General features: G+C 41.6%; 1 protein-coding gene across 6 annotated transcripts in view; it reads right to left on the bottom strand.

Annotated features, from left to right (window-relative positions):
- Sap130 (Sin3A associated protein 130) overlaps window positions 1-12058 on the bottom strand; it is a 78859-nt gene that overhangs the window by 12685 nt on the left and 54116 nt on the right. For all 6 annotated transcript variants that reach the window (XM_055625512.1, XM_055625511.1, XM_055625510.1 and 3 more), the window contains one exon: window positions 6778-7136. In XM_055625512.1, the coding sequence (XP_055481487.1) occupies window positions 6778-7136 (359 nt within the window). The remainder of the gene's footprint in view (window positions 1-6777; window positions 7137-12058) is intronic.

Genomic DNA, 12058 nt, shown 5'->3' on the forward strand with positions numbered 1-12058 from the left:
AAAGTTTCCTTCAACGGTTGTGCTGTGTCAGGCCCTCTGACTCTGTGATTGGGAGAAGTGTAACGGAACAGCCCAGTATGGAGGCACTGGGCACTTGAGAACAGTTAAGAGTTAACCTATTTCCAATAGAGGCTACTAAAAGGGCCTCTTTGTCTGAAATCTCTCAAAAATAACTCCAACATCACAGTCAGCTAAATTCTGTTAGGTGCTGCAGACATCAAATGCTAAATGTAATAAGTATAATATGTGTCATGTATGTCATAAACACTGTCTTAAGCTTTTCTCTTTTATTACAAGGCCTGATGGTTTAAAATATGCACATAGGTAATATTAACTTGCTACTTCATCCCTACTTGTGTAATCTGAATTCATCCTTTTGGTTCACTAAGAAAAAAGTATCTTTTAAGTAGAACCAACTGTCACCTTTGTAACTCCAGCTGCGCCTGCTTAAAATAGTCACAGCCGGGCCTGTTAAGTGTTAATATCCCTTCAGAAAAGCAGCAGGATTGGCAAGGTCATCTGCCTCTAACCTGGATGGCCAGTCATTCAACTCCCAGCCAGTTATAGACAATCAGGCCTTAAGCCAGGCACTGGCGCTCGCCTTTAATCCTAGCACCTGGAAGGCAGAGGCAGGTGGATCTCTGGGTTCAAGGCCAGCCTGGTCTACAGAGTGAGTTCCAGTCAAGGCAACACAGAAACCTTGTCTTGAAACACCAAAAACAACAACAAAACCCCAAACCAAAAAACAAAACACCCCCCCCAAAACCAACCAACCAACCAACCAACCAACCCAATTAGATCTTAACTTCATGAGGATTTCTTGTAGAAACTAGGATATACAGGCTAGAAAAAAATTAAGGACAGAGGTGGAGGTGAAGTGGTGTAGGTCCATCTATGCACTTAGGAGAAAGCTATTATTCATGCTGGGTAAAGGCAATAAAATGATTCCTACTGACATTCTGCTATATTCAGATCAGTGACTTGCTCGACTATCTCTAGAGAAGCTTCCTCCGGCAGCAGGGGGAAACAAATACAGAGATCCACAGCTAGACATGCAGAGTGAAAGACCTTGAAATGCTCAGTCCTAAAGGGGATGTCTCCATCAAATCCCTCCCTTTGGGACTCAGGGAACTCTGTGGAAAGAAGACCACCAAGGAAACAGCCTTCTAGACACAACAGAACTGATGCCCAAATGAACTCATGGAATCTGAGGAAACATGCACATGTCTAAGCCAGATGGGGTACCAGTGCTGAGGGCAAGTGGACAAGACCCCATCCCTAAACTCAGAAACTATGGCCACGCACAGAGAAAAAATCGGTTTTCTCCAACGTAGTCTCACTGGGCATACAAACCATTCTAAAGGACTAGGCCCCGACCCAGCAGTGGACAGCCAACACAAAACTAACTCAATAGTAATTTTGGAGGTCATCCCACCTCTGCCCTTACAGGTCTTTTGCTTACACACTGTGGTTTCTAATTTTGTCTTTATGGAATTTTTTTGTTGTTTGCTAATGTGCGTCTCTGAACCTTATATGTTTCTTATGCACTGTCTTTGGCTCTTTTTCTTCCTGTTTGTTTGTTTTATCCTATCCAGCTTTGTTTGTTTTTTGACTTATTTTATTATTACTTTTTTTCCTACTTTTTTAGGTGCCCATTTGTGTGGGTTGGGAGATATGGGAGGATTTTGACGAGGGGAAACCATAAGCAGAATACATTGTACAAATCTATTTCCTATTAAAAAACGGGTTAAATTATTTTAGCTATGATGAAATTTCTTTTTGAGACAGGGCTTCTTTGTGTAGCCCTGGCTGTTTTGGACTCACTTTGTAGACAAGGCTGGCCTTGAACTCATAGAGATGCGCCTGCCTCAGCTGGGAATAAAGGTGTTTGCCACTGCACCCAGACAGATAGGATGAATTATATAAATAAAAATAAAAAACAAATTCATAAAAGCTTGCAGCCAAGTCCCTGAAAGCCTGAATATATATTATATAAGGCTATGGAGAATGAGACTTAAAAATTTGTTAATGTTCCTAAGGTTCTAACAGTCTACTCATGTTAACCTTCTTAAAGATGTTTATCTACTCACTGTATCTTTCCTAAGTCTGTGGAGCTTTAGCCACTTGGAGATGCTGGGTCATAGCAAGAACTGTGCTAAGAATTAATTGTTTATTGTTTTTTCTATATGTCTCCTTATAAAAACTTTTACTCTTCTATAATTATATTCTTTGTGAATGTATGATAAATTACTTAATACAAAAAAAAATCTGTTAAACTGATTTTGAAAAAGATTCAGGAGAGTGAAGTTCCCAATTTTTTCAATAGACTGTGTTCATATTTTAAAGTTTAGTTTGGGGGCTGGAGAGATAGCTGAATGGCTGTTCTTCCAGAAGGCCCGGATTCAATTCTCAGCACCCACATGGCAGCTCACACCACTGTCTGTATAACTCAACTCCAGGGAGTTACCCTTACACAGGCAATCCAATACTGACATACAAGCAGGAAAAACACCAATGCACATAAAAAAAAAAAAAAAAAAAAAAAAAAAATCATTAAACAAGTTTCCTTTGGTGTTAAAAAAAATTTGCCAGAGACTGTTGTTCCTATCTCTGGCTGTGCAGGCCAGACCAGAAACACCTTTTTACAGGGCAGAATTACTTATGTCTCACGTGGCGGTGATGGAGGGTCATAATAGTCTGCACCTGCAGCTTACTGTCTCAAGCAACAAAGATGCAAGTAGCAATTACTCTGCACTCACGGTCTCCTGGACTGACATACAAGGATGTTGTGAACAGTGTTGTCCATAGGCCAGATACCTGACTATTATGGGACCTGCATGCTAGTTCAACTGTCTATACCTTTTACCCTGGCTTTCAATTCTCCTTAGCAAAACTAATCCCAGGGCCAGGAAGTCAATAGCTGATTGTGTATGGAGCTTAAGTCAGAGGCTCTGCCACAGGACCAGTGAGCAGTGTGGGTAAGCTGCAGGTGTCACCCTGTTGATCCACCGTGCCCGTGTAAAGAATGTAAAAATGAGGAGTTAGGAGACCTGGACTAGAAAAGTCCACCCAGATCAGCCCTCCTGGTCAGCTTCCAGAGAAGATAGGCCAGTAACTCTTGAGCCTTGCTCCTGTTGCAGGCCTGCACGGCAACAGGCCCAAGCTTGAAGAATTCAACAGGGGACATGTGGAGAAAAGGATCGTGATGTCCCTTCCTTCCTCTGGACTCAGGGTAGTATTAGCTATAATGCTTCCTGTATGGCTAGCCACAGCAGCTCCCAGGACTGTCCTCTGACAGGAAGGAATTTACCAGCTTTGCTGTATGTAGGAATAGGTTTGTTAAAAAAAAAAAAAAAAAAAAAAAAAAAAAAATATATATATATATATATCTATATATCTATATCTGATTTCTTTAAAGAGTTATACCGCAGCTATGCATCATCCAAGTAACAGTTGGCCCTTGTAGATAATATACATTTTCCAAAAAGAACTAGAACGTTATAACTCAGTGACAGGCCCACATCTACTAACTGCTGAGAAAGAGGCCAACAGTCCCTGGTTTACTTGGAATCCATGGCTGACCACCTTATTATTCACAGGTTCACAGGCCCTGGGAGTCCTCACATCATTCTCCTAGGTCTAATGATTGGGCCTTGTTTCATTAACTGGTTATTACATTTTGCCAAACAAACAGCCTGTTAAATTTATGTACCCAGGGGCCCAATACAGCCCTGTATAATGAGCTTTGATTCGTCCCTAAGTGAGCTGCCCAGTAACTCCATTTTGTCCTAGTTTTAGCCAATTCCATCTTGTGCTTCACCCAGCTGCTCCCCAGCCCACACCTACTAAGTAAACCATTTTCTTTTCTTAAAAATATTTATTTATTTTATATATGTGAGTGCTCTATTTGTAGATCACCTGCATGGGCATCAGATCCCAGTATACATGGTTGTGAGCCACTATGTGGTTGCTGGGACTTGAACTCAGAACCTCTGGAAGGACAAACAGTGCTCTTAACCGCTGAGCCATCTTTCCAGCCCGAGGCTCTTTTTTTTTGTGTGTGTGTGCATACATGCCAGGGCACACATGGAGAGCAGAAGAAAATTTCTGGGAGTCAGTTTTCTCTTACTACCATGTGGGTTTGGGAGACTGAATTCAGGTCATCAGGGCAGGCAGAAAGCACTTCAACCAGCCCAGCCATTTCACCAGCCCACAATGAGGCTCTTAACAACCTTTTCAAAATTCTCATATTGGGTTTTCATTGCTACAAAACACCCAAGGGGAGGGGGGAGGGAAGAAACGTATTTTATTATTGTTACTATTATTGGTGGTGTGGGTACAGAACCCAGGGCCTTGTGCACTCTGCAAAATGCTCTACCTCTAAGCCACACGTTCACCCCACAAGTCTTATTTTGACTCATAATTTTAGCTTATAGCTGGCTCTAATGTTTCTAGGCTATAGCCCAGGAGTATGGTGATATAGACTTGCTCACCTCATAGAAGCCAGGAAGCAGAGAGGGTTGACTAAGAGGTAAGATTTGCCTGGATATGGATGGCACTATCCCATCAGCTGGCGGGCCAGGATGGAAAAAAAAGGAGGGAAAGGAAAAAAAAACTCATTAAGGCAGGCATTTTGTTTCCTGGCCGCCATGACATAAGCTGTGCCACACCCTCCCTGCTATTATGGATGAACCTTCTGACATCACATGTCAAAGCAAACCCTCCTTTAAATCGTTTTTCTCAGGTATTCAGTCCCAGGGACATCAACTTCTGGGACCTGCTTTGTTCTCTCCAGGGCAGTCAGGATGCACCTGAACAAACTATCCATAATATTTACTTTGTCTTTTTACCCTTTGTCTCTTTCACTACCACATAAGCAGGTGGTGAGATACTTGTTTTATCAAATTGTGCTACTGGTTTGAGACTAATTCCCAGAGCCTTGCAGGTTGATACAGGACTAATACTGGCCTCTTGTCAGACAGGTGAAGACTACGCAAACATGCCAACAAGCAGGGATCAGAATTGAGACTATTTCATTTCCCCTCAGGGTTATCCATAACATCTGTCAATGGTGGTATTGAGGAAAAAAGCAAAACAAAACAAAACAACCCCCTCATGGGATTATAATAAAAAGCATATGTAAACAAAGAGCAGGTGTTATTTGTTTGCTCATTCATTTTTTGAGATGGGGTTTCACTCTGTAGCCCAGGATAGCCAGGAACTTGCTTGATACTATAGGCTAGCCTTAAACTCATGGCGATCTTCCTGTGTTCGGTTCTGAGTGCTGAGATTATAGGTGTTATGTTACCTGGCTAAGCAGCACGTTTGAAAAGCTATTATAGACAGCACAACCACAGGTTTTACTGACGAGAACATGGCAAACAGAGGCCTTTTCCCCCACACACAGGCAGGTAGCATAAGTGAACACAAAATTACTTAACTTCCACACCAAATTTTATCTTTCATTCTTTGGTTTTTTGAGACTGTGTAGCCTTGGCTGTCTTGGACTCACTTTGTAGACCAGGCTGGCCTCAAACTCACAGAAATCCGCCTGTCTCTGAGTGCTGGGATTACAGGTGTGCACCAGGCTGTGATTTTCTATTTCTTAATGTTACACAGTGATTAAGTTACTTTAGCCAGAAAACACAAGATCCCATAATAAAACACTGAAAACACATAAACCCCAAAACAAAAGACAAAAAAACAAACTAAAACAAAAAAGAAAACCTTTGAAGTGACTGAACTTTTAGGGCTGGAGAGCTGGCTCAGTGGATAAGAGCACTGGCTGTTCTTCTAGAGGACCTGGTGAAATTCCTAGCACCTACATGGCTGCTCAAAATGGTTCCAGAGGATCTGATGCCCTCTTCCTGGCCTCTGCAGGTACCAGGCGAGTACATGGTGCACAGACACACATGCAGCCCAAACACCCATACACATAAAATAAACATGTGACTAGACTTTCACAAACCGGAAACTTTGACTTGAGAGGAAGAGGAAAAGGGAGAATGGACAGTTTTTGTTTGTTTTGTTTTGTTTTTTGTTTTATTGAAACAGGGTTTCTCTGTGTAGCCTTGATTGTTCTAGACTCACTCTGTAGACCTGGCTGGCCTGGAACTCACAGAGATCCGCCTGCCTCTGCCTCCTTGAAAGCTGGGGTTAGAGGCGTGAGCCACCACACCAAGCAAAGAACCATTTTAAGACTCTACTAATCATGTTTTATATAAGAGAGTATTTTTAAAACCATATATCTTATATAATAAAGCAACCAAACCTGATAAGGAATGTGTTGTAAGTTAACAATACTTAGCTAGGATCACTTTAAAATCCTTTTAAATAATATTTGCTTAATCAGCACAAGACTGATATATGCATGGGGAAATTTATGATCATAACTAGGAATTAAAATTACAGAAGGGCAGCGAGATGCTTTTGATTTTCAAGGGGTCTGTGAGGTGGGCCAATGGGTGCAGCCAAGCCAGGTGATAGTCAGATTCCTGGGTCTCACATGGTGGAGAGAACGGACTCCGACAAGGTGCTCTCTGACATTCATGAGTGCTGTGGCACATGTGTCCCCACACACATAAATGTAAACAAGTAATAAAAAAAGGATTTTGCAAAAGTAGACTTTCATTTCTTAGATACGAAGGAAAGACAGGTATGGTAGCATCTACTGGAAAGTTCCTGAGTAGCCTTAGCACCCAGGTGGGTTTCCAGGCTAAGAGTCACAAGAGAGAATTAGGAAAGGAATGGGTACTAGTGGTCTGGGAATGAACTTACTGGAAACAGGCCTAGTGATGTCCATTGGTTCTACTTCTTCTTTTACTTTGATCTCAGGAACAGGAGGACCCAGGACAGTGGAAAGACTGCCCCCCACAGGGGCTGACGGTGTCGGTGCAGCAGCAATGGTGGTGACGGGTGGAGTGATGGGGACAGCTCCAGGAATGGTAGAAAGAGCAATGGCTGGTTGGGATGGAGGGCTGGCTGCTGCAATCATGCTCGGAATGCTTGGTGGAGGCTGCTGGGCAGTGGGTGGGACTGCAATGGTAGGCTGTTCAGCGTTTTGATTGGATATGGTCTCCAAGGACACCGTGACTGGAGTGGCTATGGACACGTGCACTTCGGATTTAGGTTTGGCACTGAAACACAAAAAGAGAGCATCAGATAGCAACTCAGACAAAACTGTTTCACCTTGAAACATCTTGAAGGAGGAGTGTTTAATTCTTTTTCCAGAGAACACTCAACTGATGGTCTACTCTTTAATTTTAGATGTACATCTTCAAGTTAACTTTGAAAGAAAATCAGCTCTTTATTTACTTACACTGTCAGGGACTGAACATAGGGCCTTCAGTATGCTAAACATGCTGTAGCACTCAGCGATACCCCAGCGCAGAATTCAGGTTTTTTAAATAGTCCATGTTAAAAGGCTTGGAACACAGTTGGGTGCTTAAGTGCTTGCCTAGAAAGTTAAAGGCCCTAGGTTCAATCCCTAACACCACAAAAACAAACAACAAGCAAAACAACAAAAACAAACAACAAAACAAAACAAAACCAAGCAACATTTTTATTTCCCATCCTGTCAAGTTTTTAGATGGAACAATTCGATTTAATTAGGAAACAATGAACATTCAAAAAGAAGTCACCTGAAGTCACATCACTGCACACAGACTATGGCTTTTAATGTGTATGCCGTTTTGCAGCTTTTTCTGAGGATCTTGCCATGTACTTCTGCCTGGCTTCCAACTCAGAGATGCTCCCGTTCTGCTTCCCAAGGACTGGGATTAAAGGCATGTGCCATCAAAAAGGGAGTTTTGTTTTGTTTTTTTCCTTTTAAACTATAATTATACTCACATTTCATAGGTACCCAATCGTTAAGAATGATTATTTTGTTATTTAAGTGTCTGTGTGTGTGTGTGTGTGCCTGTATGTCTACGTACATGTGTGCAAGTGCCTGCAGAGGCCACTGGATCCCTTGGAGCTGGCATCACTGGCAGTTGTGAGTCAGCTAACTTCGGTGCTGGGAGCTGAACTTGGGTTGTTTGCAAAAACAGCTTTAGACCCTTTAGTCATCTCTCAGGTCCTCATATGAAGTTTCTTATATGTCTAATTTTTATAAAGAAAAAATTTTACAAGTGTTAAAGACCCAAAAGATATAGAAGAAGGCAATGTGCTCAAGGTGCTAGGATCAATTACCAGTTGCGGATAAACAAACTCCAAAGTGTATATCCTGCTGGAAACTGTTGACTGGTCTGTAATCAAAGCACTAGAGACTCTGAAGCAGGAAAACTGAGTCCAAGGTTGGCCTGACTATAGCGTGTAAAGTGCTGGCTGCACAAGTATGAAGAACATTCTAAGTTATTGCTGTTGCTCTTAATTGCACTTCAGAGGGAAGGTACAAAGACACCAAGTACTCTGGACACAGGACCCAGAGAACTGGAGTTGGGTCTGACCTGAAAGCCTTCTCCCTAGTTTTCATGGTACTAATATAGACACCATGCAAACTTCCAAAGGAGGAAAGCAAACAACAGTCATACATATCCAGTTGTGATGCTTATGAACCAAAACAAAGACTAGCATTCTTTGGGGTGCAACAGTGGTACACACAGTTTGGCAGTAACCAACAGTTTTCTAATTGGACCTAAGGCCTGTTCAAGAAGAAATCATGCCTGGAAATGGAAACCTAGCTAACTACCCAGGACTAGTAAAGTCATTTATCTTGGAAGATAACCTACAACTGCCACTTTGCTAAACCAGTGTAATCCCTAACTACATTTTAAATATTTATCCTTTTACCCAAAGAGAAATGTAGTTCTCACCCTGTGTCAAAATCAGATGAAGACCATTATAGAAAAGTTATCAAATAGAGTTGTGGAGCCTAGTTTCAAATGATACACCCATATCACAACTCTTGAACCCATGCTAACCCTATCAGAACTGAAGTGCTGGGATGAAAGGTGTGTGGCACCATGGCTACTTTTAAAACTTTCTTTATCTTTAAGATACTCTAAGCCATTAAAACAGCATTAAGTTTGTTAGCTTTTCTTTGGTGGTCCTGCTCTCACCCTTGATTTCTTTCAATTTATTAAAAATACAGTAGCCAGAATAAGCAATTTATTCACTATTTTTTTTTTGTGTGTGTGTATAGTATTGGGGGATTAAACATAAACATCTCACACATGTTAGTCAAATGTTCAACCACTACACATCTGCCCAGAGTTAATGAAATCCTTTAAAAAACATGGTTGTTTTCCTAGCTCATATGAGGCCTCTGGTACAATCCCCACCACAACTCACAAAAGAAAAACAAGGAAGCCAGGTCATTCAACCACTGTTCTTTAATGTGCTAACAGATTTCTATTTCAACTAGAAAAAATCCAAAGGCTTCGAAATGATTCTTAAATACTTAATTTGTGTGTGTGTGCCTGTGTGAATTTATCTGCATCAAGGGTGTGTAGGTGCCCAGAGGCCAGGAGGCATCAGATCCCTTGGAGCTACAGGTGGTTGGGAGCTGCATGATAAGGGTGTTAGGAACTGAACTCAGATCTTCTATAACAGCGCACACTCCTAATCACTTGGCCATCTCTCCTCCAGTCCTCTGTTTTATTTTTCGAGACAACATTCGTTGTAACTCTTGCTATCCTAGAAGTATGGCAATTCTCCTGCCTTAGCTTCCACAAGATGGGATTATGGCATGCGCTACAAGCCTGGCTCTACACTAGACTGCACAACTCTCCATCTTACACTAGGCTGGTCTTCCTCATACTCCTCTGTATTCCTAATATGTAGGCAGTCTTCACTTCGCATGATAACATGTATGTGAATTTCACATACATACATCTAACTGTCTTATAACCGTCTGTCAAAACACTTTTCATACTTAATTTACCACTGAATATTAACTATAATGGCATAAAATATAAATTTTGCCAATAGTTAAAGGGATTTGGGTCCTGCAGAGCTAACCAATGAGAACTGCGAACAGTGATTAGTTTTATCATTTTTCTAGAAAGTGGTGACTAGTTAGCGCACAGCTGAGTAACAAAAGTATGTGTATTGCTGTGTGTTTCTAATTTTCCAGTGGTAATTTATCTATGTAAAACTTGACAAAAACAGAAGAATGAAAATTGACCAACGAAGATGAAAATGTAGCAAAACCCCTCAAATGATGCTGGAAGTGAAAGCACGTGTGACTAGACTAGAAGACAGCCTCGCTGAGAGAAAGCACAATGAATCCCGCACTTCTTCTAAGCTGTTCTATACTGAAGACCTCAATGAAAATAAAAACAAGGGAAAGTCATTGAGTACTATCTAACACTACTGTTTAGTTAAAGAAAAACCAAGAACCCAAACCACAACCATTCAAGGTTCTAAAAAAAGGAAGTAATATGGATATTAGGTTTTTCTACCTGTTTAGGTTTTGAAGGGGCAATTGTTTTTCTTTTTTCTTCGTTTTGTGGAAATACTAGGAACTGAATCTATGGCCTCAAGCATGTTAGAGTTAGCAGCAGCAACTCAAGGAAAATAGTTATATTGGTTGTGGAAGACGGCTTGCTGCAAGGGTGAAGACCTGAGTTCAGCTTCCCCAGAACCCATGTCAAGAAGACATGGTAGCATCCACCTACAGTTCAAGCTCTCCTACTGCAAGGCAGGAGATGGGGACAGGAGAATTCATGCACGTTTGAAGGACAACCAGCCTGGCAGACATGGTAGTAAAAAAGACCCTGTCTAAAAATAAGGTGGAAGGAAGGCAAGACCCAACTGCCTTCGCTGTCCTTAAGACTTCCACGTGCACAACATGGCATGTACACACGCATGCATGCACGCACATACAAGAAAGCAGTGCTTACAAGGAAAGTTAAGAAAACCCTTTCAGTGTGAGTAAAGGCTGAGTTACTAGTCTAGAAGTCTGTGCCTGGTCTCCAGTGAGGGAGCAGCACAGAGTGGCTGTGAACCTGCACACGACGTTCAAACAGTAGTTAAGGCAAGCAGTTCTGATAAATCTGTATTTTCTAAAAGTGATGCTGGCAAAATCTCTCCATTAAATGAATTCAGAGCTATTTCACAGAATTAAAAATACAAAGCCTAAGGTGTTAAGAGTGGATCCTGGGGCTGGAGAGATGGCTCAGATGTGAAGAGCACTGGCTGCTCTTCTAAAGGTCCTGAGTTCAATTCCCAGCAACCACATGGTGGCCCACAACCATCTATAATGAGATCTGGTTCTCTTTTCTGTCCTGCAGGTGTACATCCAGGCAAAACACTGAATACATGATAAATAAATAAATCTTAAAAAAAAAATAGATCCTATCTGAGAAGGGGGTCACTTGTCAGGGTGGACTTTAGTTGTTTCTTCCTCGTTTTTCTGGATGAGAGTCTCTCCCTGAGCCTGGAGTGTACTGATCTGGCTTGCAGTGGCTGGGCAGAAAGCCCTAGGGCTCTTCCTTTCTCTGCCTCCCCAGTGTGGGGATTCTAACTATGTATCACCACTCATAGCTTTCCTGTGGATACTGGGGATTGAACTCAGGTGCTCAGGCTTACTTGACAAGCATCACAATGCCTGACCATCTCCCTAACCCCAAACACTTTCAATTGTTGAAAATAATTTTGTAACTGTTTCACCTTGCACAGTGGACATTTTTATAACCCTGTACAAAGGCCCACTGTTAGTCACCCCTCCACCAGTCCTGGTCCCTGCTTTTTCTCCCTGATACATTCAACACCAGGGAGCATCAGATGTATTAGTTTTTAATCATTAAAGTTTCTGCTCTGAAAAGCTTTCTGTGAATCACTACTTATTCATTCTGCTACTTTTGTTTCCATTTTCACTCCGATGCTTTTTAGGAGGGTGGGAGGGGTAGCTTCCTCAAGTCTTTCACATGCAATAGAAATAAAGTTGAGGGAATGTAAGCTTATCTATTTTAGTCAGTAGACTACATCTCCAGATGCTAAGACGATACTTGACAGAAGGCATCTATAAATTTTCTCACTAAGTGAGGTTTAAGAAGCATATTTAAATAAAGAAATATGGCAATCTACTACCAGAGTAAATTAAAAGTACAGAATA

Source organism: Psammomys obesus, unplaced genomic scaffold (genome assembly GCF_907164565.1).
Source record: "Psammomys obesus unplaced genomic scaffold, mPsaObe1.curated_primary_1811, whole genome shotgun sequence".
In the NCBI taxonomy this organism is placed as follows: Eukaryota; Metazoa; Chordata; class Mammalia; order Rodentia; family Muridae; genus Psammomys; species Psammomys obesus.